At 68.5% G+C, this 14,677-nt stretch overlaps 2 protein-coding genes across 2 annotated transcripts; one reads left to right on the top strand and one right to left on the bottom strand.

Moving 5' to 3' along the window:
• Window positions 1–30: 30 nt before the first annotated feature.
• ZBTB4 (zinc finger and BTB domain containing 4) lies at window positions 31–8,349 on the bottom strand (the record flags this gene model as incomplete). Its single annotated transcript, XM_084280877.1, is given in 5 exon segments — window positions 31–834; window positions 839–3,919; window positions 4,296–4,378; window positions 5,148–5,230; window positions 8,293–8,349. Coding segments are annotated over 2 exon segments (3,630 nt in total), but the record flags the coding sequence as incomplete, so codon positions are not given.
• Window positions 8,350–10,467: 2,118 nt separating this feature from the next.
• Window positions 10,468–14,204, top strand: LOC311204452 (DNA-directed RNA polymerase II subunit RPB1-like; the record flags this gene model as incomplete). Its single annotated transcript, XM_084280876.1, has 5 exons — window positions 10,468–10,495; window positions 11,823–11,954; window positions 12,425–12,561; window positions 13,204–13,377; window positions 13,922–14,204. Coding segments are annotated over exons 2-5 (649 nt in total), but the record flags the coding sequence as incomplete, so codon positions are not given.
• Window positions 14,205–14,677: the final 473 nt, after the last annotated feature.

The following is a 14,677-nucleotide window of genomic DNA, read 5'->3' as shown; positions in this document are numbered from 1 at the left end:
AGGAGTGGGGGGAGGGGGGGTGGGGGAGGGGTGCCGCCCCCTCCCCCACTCCCGAGGAAGGCGAGGGGGAGGGGCAGGGCGAAGGGTAGGCGGCCACCAGGCGGGGGAGGGGCGGGGGGGTTGGGGGGAAGGCGGAGGGTGGGGGAGGGGCGGGGGGCCGGGGGTGGGGGAGGGGCTGAGGCTGGCAGGGGGTGGGGGGAGGGGATGGGAGGGAACCCCATTTGCCCCTCCCCCACCTGCCCCGCCCCTCCCCCCCCTCCTCAGCAAAGCCAGGGGTTCTTCCTGGACGGGGAAGCCCCCGATGACGTCACAGCCCGGGGCGGCAGCAGCGATGACGTCACAGGGGGCCCCGGTGACATCACAAGGGGACGCAGTGACGTCACAGCCCTCCACGAGGACGGGACCCCTCCTCCCCTTCCTCCCCTCCCCCTCCCCCCCTCCTCCTCCTCCTCCCGTGTAGGCGATGACGCCGGGCGGGGCCGCTGATGACATCACCACCTGTGACGTCACCGGTGACGTCACGGCGATGACGTCGTGGCGCCGGGCGTGGCGGCTCAGCGCCGCCGCCGTCTTGCAGACCTTGGGGCAGCGGCCACAGGCGAAGCGGGGGGAGGGGCGGCGACCGGGCCGGGGCGGTGACGTCACCGCCCCTCCCCCCCCGGCCGGGGCGTCGCGCTGGGGGTGGCGGCGGTGGCCGTGGGGCGGGGTGGTGATGTCATCATCCGTGGCGGTGACGTCGTCGCCGCATCGGAGCTCAGCGGCCGCCATGACGTCATTGCCCACCTCGCCGCCGCCCCGCGCCTCCTCGGTGACGTCATCGGCCTCCCCGGTGACGTCATCGCCAGCGGCCAACCGGAAGCCCCGGCGCAACTTCCTCCTCCAATGGGATTTCCCCGGCGCTGATGATGACGTCATCGCGCCGCCGCCGGCCGCCACCTTCCTCTTCCTTTTGGAGGCGCAACTGGGGCGCCGGCGGCCATCTTGGTCCCCCTCCCCCTCCCTTCCCCCCCTCCTCCTCCTCCTCCTCCCTGCCGCCGCCACCACCCCCCCAACGGCGGTGAGCTGATGACATCACCGATGACGTCAGCGATGACGTCATGGCCGCCTCCTCCCCCAGCCGCACGGTGATCTGGCAGAGCGGCGCCGCCCCCGCCCCTCCCCCAGCCCCCCCGGCGCTCACCGGCTTCGCCACGTAGGTCACGGTCCTCGCCCCTCCCCCACCCCCTCCCCCTCCCCCGCCATCTTGCGCCGCCGTCATGGCGGCCTGCTGGGCGGCGATGTAATCCCGCAGCACCTGCTTCTTCATCGGCACCGCCCAGGGTGACGTCGCTGGTGACGTCATGGCCGGGGGGCGGGGCGGCGAGGTCAGCGTCGAGGGGGGCGATGATGTCACCACCAGGCCTGGCCTGGAGGCTGGGGGCGAGGAGGGCGCGGGTGACGTCATCGCCGCGGGCGCCGGGCCGAGCCGCGGGGACGCCGCCGGTCCGACCGCTGGCGGTGCTGGTGGTGACGTCACCCTCGAGGGCGGCGATGACGTCACCGCCTGCCCGCTCCTTGACGCTGATGACGTCACCGCCGATGACATCATTGCCGACGGCCTCAGCCCTGGCGCTGCTGCTGCTCCGGCCCCTGACGATGACGTCATCACCGCCAGTGACGTCACCGCGGAGGCCGCCAGCCCAGCCCGCGACGACGAGGAGGTCACCGCCGCCAGTGACGTCACGGCCGACAGCGACTCCATCGCCGACGTCGCCGCCGCCGCCGCGTAGCTCCGGTAGCCCCTCCCCCCGGCGCCCCCTCCCCCCCTCCGGCGGGGGGCGGGCAGCAGCCGGTAGAGCTTCACCCCCTCCCCGCCGCCCCCGCCGGCCTTGGCCCGGTACCCGCCGTTGGGGCTGCGGTTGGCGGCGGCCGCCCTGCGCACGCCGTGGCGGCTGCGCTGGTGGGCGGTCAGGCTGTAGTAGGTGAGGAAGGCGTCGGCGCAGAGCAGGCACTGGTAGCGCCGCTCGCCCGTGTGCCGCGCCTCGTGCTTGGTGCGGTACTCGGCCAGCGCGAAGACGCGCGGGCAGAAGGCGCAGGGGTAGCGCCGGCGCCAGGTGTGCACGTTGACGTGGCGCCGCAGGCTGGACAGCGTCAGGTAGGAGCGGCCGCACGCGCCGCACACGTACGACAGGCGCCCGTCCGGCAGCGGCAGCAGCAGCATCTCGCCGGACGGGGCGGGGGTGGTGGTGGGGGTGGGATTCGGGGGGGTGGGAGTCGGGGTGGGGGTGGGCTGAGGGGTGAGGTTTGGGGTGGGGGTGGGAGTCGGGGTGGCATTTGGGGTGGGGGTGGTGGGGGTGGGATTTGGGGTGGTGGGGGTGGGATTTGGGGTGGGAGTCGGGGTGGTGGTGGACTGAGGGGTGGTGGGGGCGGGATTTGGGGTGGGGGTGGGATTCGGGGTGGTGGTGGACTGAGGGGTGGTGGGGGCGGGATTTGGGGTGGGGGTGGGCTCAGGGGTGATGGAGGTGGGATTCAGGGTGGGGGTGATGGGATTTGGGGTCGTGGTGGGATTTGGGGTGGGGGTGGGCTGAGGGGTGGGATTTGGGGTGGGGGTGGGCTGCGGGGGGGCGCTGGGGTCCGGGGGGGCTCCGGCGGCGCGGTGGCGGGACAGGAAGGCCTTCTTGCCTTGTTTTGGGGAGGGGGGCTGGGGGGGGCCTGGCGCGGCGGCGGCGGCGCGGCGGCGGCGGGCTGGGGTGGGGGGGGTTGGGTCAATGACGTCATCGTGGTGTCCTTGGGGGTTGTGGTTGGGTGGTCTTGGGTCAATGACGTCATCATGGCGGCCTTGGGGGCCTTGGTTGGGTGGTCTTGGGTCAATGACGTCATCATGGCGGCCCTGAGGGTCGTGGTTGGGTGGTCTTGGGTCAATGACGTCATCATGGCGGCACTGGGGGTCGTGGTTGGGCGGTGTTGGGTCAATGACGTCACCACGGCAGCTGCAGGGCCCGTGGTTGGGCGGTGTTGGGTCAATGACGTCATGGTGGCGGCACGGGGGGTCGTGGTTGGGCGGTGTTGGGTCAATGACGTCATTGTGGCGGCACTGGGGGTCGTGGTTGGGTGGTCTTGGGTCAATGACGTCATCACGGTGGCTGCAGGGCCCGTGGTTGGGCGGCGTTGGGTCAGTGACGTCATCGCAGCAGCGGCGGCCTTGGCTGGACGACCCCGAGGGTGACGCAGACGCCACCAAGGGCGACGGCGACGCCGCTGACGTCATCGGGGACCCCGAGGAGGCCGCCAACGGTGCCACCAAGGATGCTGAGGAGGCTGATGACGTCACCAGTGAGGACCCCAGGGCCGTGGGTGACGCCGGAGATGACGTCATCGGTGACGCCAAGGCCACTGGTGACGCCGTTGGCAACCCCAACGGCGACGCTGGCGATGACGTCATCGGCAACGCCAGGGCCGTCGGTGACGTCACCAGTGACCCCGAGGAGGACGCTGCCTCTGCCGCCGACGCCCAGGATGATGACGTCACCACCACCGGAGGCACCGATGATGTCACCGCCGCCGCCGCCCCCGAGGCCTCCGCCGTCACCGCGGGGGCTGCAGCTGCTGCTGATGACGTCACGGCGGCCGCCGCCGGCTCCCGCCGCAGCCGCCGCGGGGCCGTCAAGTCAACGGGCGCCGCCATGACGGGCGCCTCGGCCCCGCCCCCCTGTCGGGCTCCGCCCCCTCTGGAGATCTCCAAGCGTCAGGAGAAGGTTCCGGCGGGGGGAAGGGGGGGGTGGGGGGAGGGGGACACACACCCCCCCCCCCGACGCTTCTGGTGTGTGTGGGGGGGGAGGGGCGGGGTTTGGTGATGTCAGCGCCCGGGGTGATGACGTCACAGGTTCAGCTCCGGCGGGAAGGAGGCGGCCCAACGTCCGGTGAGCGGAGCCACCCCCGCCTGGGGGGGGAGGGGAATGGGGGGGTTAAGGGGGGGGTCACCCAAGTTTGGGGGGGCCCAGGACCCCCAGCTGGGGTCGCAGGGTCCCATACTGGGGGTCCTGGGGGCCCAGGACCCCGAAATTCGGGGGTCTCAGGGACCTGGGTCCTCACATGTGGGGTCCTTGGGTGCCACCCAGTCCCCTCCCCAGTCCCCCAACCTGCCCCCCACCCCCCCTGGGACCCCCCCAGCCCCCAACCTGCCCCCCCAGCCCCCCAATCTGCCCCCCCACCCCCTCAGCCCCCCCCAGCCCCCCAACCTGCCCCCCCCCCCCCCGGGACCCCCCCAGACCCCCCCCCCCAGCCCCCCACCCCCCTGGGCCCCCCCCAGCCCCCACCTGTGAGCTGCAGCCTCATGGGCTGGGGGGGGGTGTCGCTGCTCCGGGGGGCCTGGGGGGAGGGGCGCAGCCGGGGGGGATTCCTGGGGGGAGGAGGGAGGTGTCACCGTCACCGTGTCGCTGTCACCGGGTCACTGTGTCACCGTGTCACCCTCACTGTCACCATCACTGGCCTGTCACCATCACTGTGTCACCGTCACCATGTCACCCTGTCACCATCACTGACCTGTCACCGTCACTGTGTCACCGTCACCGTGTCACCCTCACTGTGTCACCCTCACTGTCACCATCTCACTGTGTCACCCTGTCACTGTGTCACCGTCACCGTGTCACCCTCACTGTGTCACCCTCACTGTCACCATCACTGACCTGTCACCGTCACTGTGTCCGTGTCACCGTGTCACCATCAGCCTCCCCATCCCCCTGTCACCTCCCCGCGCCCCCGTGTCCCTGTGTCACCGTCCCCGTGTCACCGTGACCCCAGGGCTGACCCCATCTCTGTCACTGTCCCCGCGTCACCCTCACCGTGTCCACACCTGGCGCTGTGACGTCACCGTGACATCACCGGGGGGGTGTGACAACACCCGAAGGGGACACCCCACACCACCCCCCACCCCTCCCCCAGCCCAGGAGTGTCCCAGGGTGGGGGAGGGGCAGGGGCAGGAGGGGTGGGGGGAGGGGTGGGGTGTCACTCCGCTGTTGCCATGGGAACAGCCCCTCCCCCCCCTTTTTCCCCTCCCCCACCCCGGGGAAAGCCCCTTCCCGCCCGCAGCCAATGGGAGAGCTGGATGAAAGGGGGGCATGTCCCCCCCCTCCCCCCAGCCAATGGGAAGAGCCGACGCCAGAGCTCACCTGGCCGCTCATTGGCTGGGCTGGGGGTGGTGACGTCACGAGGGCGCCGTGTCCTCTGCCGGCTGGGGGGAGGGGCCAGGAGGCTGCAGGGGGGAGGGGGAGGGGCTGGGTTGTGACGTCAGAGGAGCCTGGAAAGGCGGGGGGGGGGGGGGGGGGGGAAGGGGAGGGGGAGGGACATGGACACACAGGCGGCCCTGGGTGTGATCGGACACCCGGACACAACAACCGCACAGGGACGAACAACCCACCGCTGGGCAGACACACGGACACGGACAGACACCCGGACAGACACCCGGACAGACACCTGGACACACACCCGGACAGACACCCAGACACACACCCGGACACACACCCGGACACTCGGACAGACACCCGGACAGACACCAGGACACCCGGACACACACCCGGACACACACCCGGACACACACCCGGACACTCGGACAGACACCCGGACAGACACCCAGACAGACACCTGGACACACACCCGGACAGACACCCGGACAGACACCAGGACAGACACCCGGACAGACACCCAGACACACACCCGGACACACACCCGGACACTCGGACACCCGGACAGACACCTGGACAGACACCCAGACACACACCTGGACACACACCCGGACAGACACCCGGACAGACACCTGGACAGACACCCGGACACTCGGACAGACACCTGGACAGACACCCAGACACTTGGACAGACACCCGGACACACACCCGGCCAGACACCCGGCCAGACACCCAGACAGACACCTGGCCAGACACCCAGACAGACACCCGGACAGACACCCGGACACACACTCGGCCAGACACTCGGACACACACCCGGACAGACACCCGGACAGACACACGTGGGATGTGACACCCAGACGCAACAACCGCGCACAGACAACCAGCCACACACGGACACACAGACGTGTGACACTCGGACACAACAACCGCGCATGGACAAACGGACACCTGGACAGACACACAACTGGTCATGGAGACACGTCACACCCAGACACACGGGCACACGTGGGCGTGACACTCGGACACACAGCCGCTCACGGACACCCAGACACACGGACACCCGGACACATGGACACCCAGACACATGGACACCCGGACACATGGACACCCGGACACATGGACACATGGACACCCGGACACATGGACACCCAGACACATGGACACCCGGACACATGGACACACGGACACCCAGACACGTGGACACATGGACACCCGGACACATGGACACCCGGACACATGGACACATGGACACCCGGACACATGGACACCCAGACACATGGACACATGGACACATGGACACCCGGACACATGGACACCCAGACACATGGACACCCGGACACATGGACACCCGGACACATGGACACACGGACACCCAGACACGTGGACACATGGACACCCGGACACATGGACACCCAGACACATGGACACCCGGACACATGGACACACGGACACCCAGACACATGGACACATGGACACCCGGACACATGGACACCCAGACACATGGACACCCGGACACATGGACAAACGGACACATGGACACATGGACACCCAGACACATGGACACCCGGACACATGGACACGTGGACACCCAGACACATGGACACCCGGACACATGGACACCCGGACACATGGACACATGGACACCCGGACACACGGACACCCAGACACATGGACACCCGGACACATGGACACCCGGACACCTGGACACATGGACACCCAGACACCCAGACACCTGGACACCTGGACACCCAGACACATGGACACCCGGACACCCGGACACCCAGACACATGGACACCTGGACACCCGGACACCCAGACACCTGGACACATGGACACCCGGACACATGGACACCCGGACAGGCAGACACATGGACACCTGAACACACGGACACGCGGACACATGGGCACACAGACACTCGGACACATGGACACCTGAACACACATACACCAGGACACATGGATGCCCAGACACACAGACACCCAGACACCCGGACACATGGACACACGACACCCAGACACACGGACACGCGGACACCCAGACACATGGACACCCGAACCCACAGACACACAGACACACAGACACCCGGACACATGGACACCCGAACCCACAGACACCTGGACACATGGACACCTGGACACATGGACACCCGGACACCCAGACAGACGTCACAGGCGGACTCACAGACACACAACCCCGACACAGACACCCGGACACAACAACCCCACAGGGATGAACAACCCCCCAGCACAGCCACCCGCACACTTGTCACCCGGACAGACAGACAGACATCGGGGGACCCCTTATCCCCCCCCCCAATCCCCCTCACCCTCCTCTGCCCCCCCCGTCCCCCCCCCAGTACCCCCCAACCCTCCCTGGGGGTCCCGGGTTGGGCTGGGGGGTCCTGGGGGGGGCTGGGGGGTCCCGGGGTGGGGGGGCTGGGGAGGTTTGGGAGGGTCCTGGAGAGATGGGGGGATTGGGGGGGGTCTGAGGGGTTGGGGGGGGGGTGTCAGCCCCTCCACCCCCCACGTTCCCAGGGACAGAGGCCGGGGGGGGATCCGAGGACCCCCTTGGGGGTGCAGGGTGGGGGCAGCCGGGGCTGGGGGGGGATTGGGGGGGCCCGGGGGGGGTGGGGGGTGCTGGGAGGGTTTGGGAGGGGTCCCGGGGGGGCCGTTACCAGGAGCTGTCCCGGGGTTGGGGGAGCCTGGGGGGAGCCGGGGGGGTGTCGGGGGGGTGCCGGGGGCTCTGGGGGGTCTTGGGGGGGTGCCGGGGGGTCTGGGGAGGGGTTGGGGGGTCTCGGGGGGGTGCCGGGGGCTCTGGGGGGTCTCGGGGGGGTGCCGGGGGGGCCGTTACCAGGGGCTGTCCCGGGGCGGGGGGTTTGGGGGGGTCCCGGGGCCGGAGGGGTGCCGGGGGGTCCTGGGGGGTCTGGGAGGGTTGGGGAGGGTCCGGGGGGGTCCCGGGGGGGTCCCGGGGGGTCCCGGGGGGGCCGTTACCAGGGGCTGTCCCGGGGCCGGGGGTCTGGGAGGCTCCCGGGGTTGGGGGAGCCCGGGGGGAGCCGGGGGGGTGCCGGGGGGTCTGGGAGGGTTGGGGAGGGTCCGGGGGGGTCCCGGGGGGTCCCGGGGGGGCCGTTACCAGGGGCTGTCCCGGGGCCGGGCGGCGGCGGCGGCGGCGGCGCAAGATGGAGGCGGCGCCCGATGGGCCGCGGGGGGGGGGAAGGGAAGGAGGGAGGGGGGACACCCCCCCCGGCCCAAATCCTGCCCCAATCCCACCCCCGAACCCCCCCAGTACCCCCCAGTCTCCCCCTAGCCCGTCCCATTGCCCCCTCGATCCACCCCGGACCCTTCCCGTCCCCACCCCCCCCCCCCCAGCCCCAACCCCCTCTGCCCCCTCCAGCATCTTGCAGTCCCCCTCACCCCCCCTCACCCCCCCCAGCCCCCCAACCCCTCTATGGCCCCCCAACCCCCCTACAGCCCCCCAATCCCTCCCCAACCCCCCCCCCCATTCCCACCAATCCCCTCCCCCACCCCCAATCCCTCCCCAGTCGTCCCAGTCCCCCCCCAGTCCCCTCCCCAGCCCCACGACATGGGGGACGACAGATGGAGACGGCTGGGGGGACAGTCGGGGGGAACTGGGGCAACTGGGGGGATAATTGGGGTACAGCAGCCCACAAACTGGGGAGAACTGGGATGTTGTGGGATGGAACTGGGGGGGAAACTGGGGACAGCTGGGGGCAGATAAGTTGGGACAACTGGGAGGACAACTGGGGTGTGATGGGACATCATTGGGGGGACAATTGGGGTACAACAGGACACGCAACTGGGGTGCAACTGGGGTGTGATGGAAGCAACTGGGGGGACAAACGAGGGATAACTGGGGACAACAGCTGGGGGGCAACTGGGAGGGACAATCAGGGTTCAACTGCGGGGACAGCTGGGGCACAGCTGGGGTACAACTGGGGTGCAACTGGGGAGTGATGGGACATGACCGGGGGACAACTGGGAGGACAACTGGGGTACAACCACCCACAACTGGGGTATGACTGGGGGGGACAAGCTGGGACACCTGGGACATAACCAGGGTACAACTGGGGGTATGATTGGGATACAACTCAAGTGACAACTTGAGGTACAACTGGGAGGACAACTGGGGTACAACCGTCCACAGCTGGGGTGTAACTGGGGGGGGAAACTGGGACAACTGGGGTGTCCCTGGGGGATGTAACTGGGAGGCGAGAGCCCACGGGTGGGGGTGTAACTGGGCGGTGACTGGGCATAACTGGGGATGCACTGGGGGCGGCACAGCATCCCCGTGTCACCGTGATGTCACCGTGACGTCACCGTGACGTCACCACGTTGCCTGTCACAGTGCTGTGACCTCACAGGTGACATCACACCCACGCCGTGACGTCACCAACCACAGGCGGGGGGTGTGCGGTGGCCACAGGGGCTGGAGCGTGTCCCCCCCCCCGCCCCAGGGTCCCCCCAGCCCTTCCCGTCCCCCCAATCCCCTCCCGCTCTCCGCTGCGCCATTCGTGGGGTAGGCCCAAAAGCCGCGGCCTTTCCCAGCGGCTGAGGCCGGGTGAAGGTGAGGGGGAGCCGGTCGGGGTTGGATACGAGAGGCCGCGGCGCCACAGGCCTCGGCCCGGTAACGAACGGCGCCGCTTCGGCAACTTCCGGAAATCTTCGGCAACTCCCGGGAACGCTTCGGCAACTCCCGGCAGGACTTCGGCAACTTCCGGGTGGGTGTTCGGCGGCCTTCGGCCCTCCGGCCACTCCCACCGCCGAAGCGAGGGGGACGACGACGACCCCCCCCTCCGCCGTCTCCGCCTTCCCCTCGCGTTACACGGCGCTTCCCGCTCCCCTGCCCGCTCTCTCCGTAACGCTCAACGTGTTTCCGCCTCTCCCCGTCGCTCCGACCCCGCTCCGCCGCTGCTTTCACCCCCCCACACACACTTCCCCCCCCCCGCCCGCCGTGCGCTTGGTACATCCCGGCCCCCCCCCCCGCCCCAACCTCTGCGCACGGCCCTCCCGGCTCGCGCGGGGCGAGGCTATATAAAGGAGCGCGGGGGGTCCGCGGAGCTCAGTCGCGCCGCGGAGCGCGGAGCCGGCGGATGTGGGGGTGGGGGGACCCCCGGTCTGGCCGGGTCTAAGGGCTAAAGGGGGGGTGGGCCTTGTGGGAGTGTTTTCACTTGTTCCGGGACGTGGGCAGCGGGGCTTGAGGCCCGCTCACCGCCGCAACCGGCGCCATGCACGGCGGGCCGCCTTCCGGGGACAGCGCTTGCCCGCTGCGGACCATCAAGAGGGTCCAATTCGGCATCCTCAGCCCCGATGAGATGGTACCGGAGGCGGGGGGGGGATGTAGGGGCAGCCGGAGGGGGGGGAGGTGGGAAAAGGGGGGTTGTGGGGCGGGAAATGGCGCCGGGGCACAGAGAAGCGGGGGGGGGGGGGGGAAGGAGAGGCCTCGGGGCCCGGGCGGTGCCTGAAGGAGTGTAGCGCCCCCCAGCGGTCGGGGGGAGGGGGGTTGGGGGGGGTGGTCCCCGGAGGGGGAATTGGGGGGACCTGGGGAGGGGCCCTGGAGGGACCTTGGGATGGCTGCGGGTCTCTATAGGAGGATTGAGGGTCCCTGGAGGGGGATTGGGGGGGGCCTGAGCGTCGCTGCAGGAGGATTGGGGCGTCCTGGAGGGACCTGGGGGTCTCTGGAGGGGGATTTGGGAGTCCTGGAGGGATCTTGGGGTGCTTGGGGGTCTCTGTGGGAGGATCTGGGGGTCTCTGGAGGGGGATTAGGGTTTCTTGGGGTCTCTGGAGGGGGATTTGGGAGTCCTGGAGGGATCTTGGGGTGCTTGGGGGTTTCTGCGGGAGGATCTGGGGGTCTCTGGAGGGATATGGGGGTCTCTGGACGGGGATTGGGATGTCTTGGGGTCTCTGGAGGGGGATTGGGGAGCCCTGGAGGGACCTGGGGGGGTCTCTGGAGGGACCTTGGGGTGCCCAAAGGTCTGTACAGGGGCATTGGGGAGTCCTGGAGGGATCTTGGGGTGCTTGGGGGTCTCTGCAGGAGGATTGGAGGGATTTGGGGGGTCTCTGGAGATGGATTGGTGGGTCCTGGAGGGGTCTGGGGGGGTCTCTGGAGGGGCCTTGGGGTGCCCAGGGGTCTGTAGAGGGGGATTGGGGGGTCTTGGGGAGGCGTTGGGGTCCCTGGGGGCCTCTGGAGGGACCTTGGGGTGCCCGAGGGGTCTGTGTAGGGGGTTTGGGGGGCCCTGAGGGACCTGGGGGGTCCTGGAGGGATCTTGGGGTACCCAGGGGTCTCTGGGGGTTCCTTGGAGGGACCTGGGAGTCCTCGGGGGGGTCTAGAGGGGGATTGGGGTGCTCTGCGGGGGGTCTTTGGGTGCCCAGGGCTGCCCAAGGCAGGGGGGTTGTGGTGCCTGGTGGGGTTTTGGGGTGCCCTGGGGGTCCTTCAAGGTGCCCTGGCTCTCCAGGGTGGGGGGGGGGGGGGGGGGGGTGTGTTGGGGTCCCCGGGGTGGGGGATGGTTATTGGGGTCCCCAGGTCACTGGGGGGGGGGGGGGTGTCTTGGGGTTCCTTGGGGTTCTGAAGGGTGGGGGGGTGTCTTGGCGTCCTGGGGGGTATTGGGGGGGTTTCTCCTCACACCCCCCTTTTGTCCCCCCCAGAAACGGATGTCGGTGACCGAGGGGGGCATCAAGTACCCTGAAACCACAGAGGGGGGTCGCCCCAAACTGGGGGGCTGATGGACCCCCGGCAGGGGGTCATCGAGAGGACGGGGCGCTGCCAGACCTGTGCCGGTCAGTGGGGGGGGGACACACCCCGAAAAACAGCCCCACCCCCCGGGGAAAGGAGGGGGGGAGGGGCCCCCAGTTTGGGGGGGCTCTTTGTGAAGGGGGGAGGGACCCTCAATTTGGGGGGGGCTGTTTTTATTTAAAGGAGTTTCTTCTTGGTCCCCCAATCCCCCTTTGTCCCCCCAATTCCCTTCACCCCCCCCCAAATCTTTGCCTCCCTGTCCAAACTCACCCCCCACCCCAAATCCTGGTGTTGACCCTCCAAATCCCTGTGACCCCCCCCCCAAAATCCTCCCCCCCCTCCCCCCCCCCCCACCAGGGAACATGACCAAGTGTCCAAAGTGTTTGGGGTGCATCAAGGGGACCAAGTCCCCCCAAATCCCTGCACCCCCCAAATCCCCTCACCCCACTCCCCCAATCCCCTCACACCCCCACCCCCCCCACCCCCCAAATCCTCACCCCCCCTCTGCCCCCAGGGAACATGACCGAGTGTCCCGGTCACTTCGGTCACATCGAGTTGGCCAAACCCGTTTTCCACGTCGGGTTTTTGGGGAAAACCATGAAAATCCTGCGCTGTGTTTGCTTCTTCTGCTCCAAGCTGCTGGTGGACGCGGTGAGCACCCCTGGGACCCCCAAATTTAACCCCTGATCCCCTATTCCACCCCCCCCACCCCAGCGTGGGGGCTGCTCAAGCATCACTCTGTGGGGTGCTGCTTGTTGATTGGTGGGGGGGGATTCTGGGGGGGGGTTGGGGATGGTTTAGGGGGTGGGGGGGTTCTGGGGGGCAGAACTGGGTTTGGGGGGGGTGCTGAGGGGGTTTGAGGGGTGCTGAGGGGGGTTTGGGGGGGGTTGAGGGGGCCCATCAGTTGGTTTGGTGGTGGGAGGGGGGTGGGAGGTGCTGAGGGGGTGTCCCAGCCTTGGGGGGTGTCCCAGCCTTGGGGGGGGGGGTCCCAGCCTCAGGGGGGACACCAGAGGGGGGGTCCCTGCCTGGGGGAGGGTGGGGGCACCAAGGGGGGGGGGCCCAGCTTTGGGGGGGGACACCCAAGTGGGGTTCTAGCCTGTGGGTGGGGGGCACCAAGGGGTGGTCACCAAGACCCCGTGCCAGCTTTGGGGGGGGGAGGGGGGGAGTCTCTTCTCCAAACCCCAGGAGTGGGAGTTTCCAGGGGCGTCTGAGGGGGTCTCTCTGACTTTGGGGGTGACCCCCCACCCCCTGTGACCCCCCCACACCCCTTGTGACCCCCCCTCTCCCCCCCAGAACAACCCCAAGATCAAGGACATCCTGGGCAAGTCCAAGGGGCAGCCCAAGAAGCGGCTCAGCCACGTCTACGACCTGTGCAAGGGGAAGAACATCTGCGAGGGGGGGGAGGAGATGGACCACAAATTCGGGCTGGAACCCCCCCCTGGAGATGGGGAGCCCCCCCGGGAGAAGGTGGGGACACCCCTGAACCCCCAAATTCCTCTGCGAACCCCCAAATTCCTCTGCAAGCCCCCAGTGAACCACCCAGAAACTCTCTCACTGTGTCCCAAAACACCTCCCTGAACCCCAAAACCACCCCCCAGAAACCCTACCTGAACCCTCAAAGCCACCCCCAGGCACCCACACGCTCCCAGAAACCACTTGTCTGCACCCCAAAACCCCAAGGAACTGCCCAGAAGCTCCCTGCCCATGTCTCATAACACCCCCCCTGAACCCCAAAACACCCCCCAGAAACCCCACCTGAACCCCAAAACCACCACAGGCTCCAGAAACCACTTGTCTGCACCCCAAAACCCTAAGGAACTGCCCAGAAACCTCCTCCCCATGTCCCAAAACACGCCCCTGAACCCCAAAACACCCCCTGAACCCCAAAACCACCCCCACAGCCGCCCCCCAAACCCCCCTGTACCCCATTCCCCCTTTCCTCCCCTCCCATTTCCCACCTCCCCTTGACCCCCCACCCCCTTTTAACCCCCATTTAACACCCCCCCCCCAGGGCCACGGGGGCTGCGGGCGGTACCAGCCGCGCATCCGGCGCTCGGGGCTGGAGCTCTACGCCGAGTGGAAACACGTGAACGAGGATTCGCAGGAGAAGAAGATCCTGCTGAGCCCCGAGCGGGTGCACGAGGTGCTGAAGCGCGTGTCGGACGAGGAGTGCTTCGTGCTGGGCATGGACCCCAAGTTCGCCCGCCCCCGAGTGGATGGTCTGCACCGTCCTGCCCGTGCCCCCCCTCTCCGTGCGCCCCGCCGTCGTCATGCAGGGCGCCGCGCGCAACCAGGTATGGGGGGGGGGGGGGGGTGTTGAGGGGGCTTAAGGGGGGTTTGAGGGGTCCTTGGGGGCTTTGAGGGGTCTTTGGGGAAGTTTGAGGGGTCCTTGGGGGGATTTGAGGGGGCTTAAGGGGGGTTTGAGGGGTCTTTGGGGGGCTTTGAGGGGTCTTTGGGGGGGGTTCGTGTAGCTTTAGGGGGTTTGTGTAGCTCTGAGGGGTCCTTGGGGGGGTTTGAGGGGTCCTTGGGGAAGTTTGAGGGGTCCTTGGGGGGATTTGAGGGGGCTTAAGGGGGATTTGAGGGGTCTTTGGGGGGGTTTCGTGTAGCTTTAGGGGGGGGTTGTGTAGGTTTGGGGGGCTCCTTGGGGGGGGTTTGAGGGCTCCTTGTGGGGGCTTGAGGGGGATTAAGGGGGATATGAGGGTTCTTTGGGGGGGTTTCGTGTAGCTTTAGGGTGGTTTATGTAGGTTTGAGGGGTCCTTGGGGGGGT

Source organism: Gallinula chloropus (genome assembly GCF_964237585.1).
Source record: "Gallinula chloropus genome assembly, contig: HAP1_SCAFFOLD_748, whole genome shotgun sequence".
Classification (NCBI taxonomy): Eukaryota; Metazoa; Chordata; class Aves; order Gruiformes; family Rallidae; genus Gallinula; species Gallinula chloropus.
Note: the sequence above shows the minus strand (reverse complement) of the source record. Positions and strands in the feature narration are given on the sequence as shown.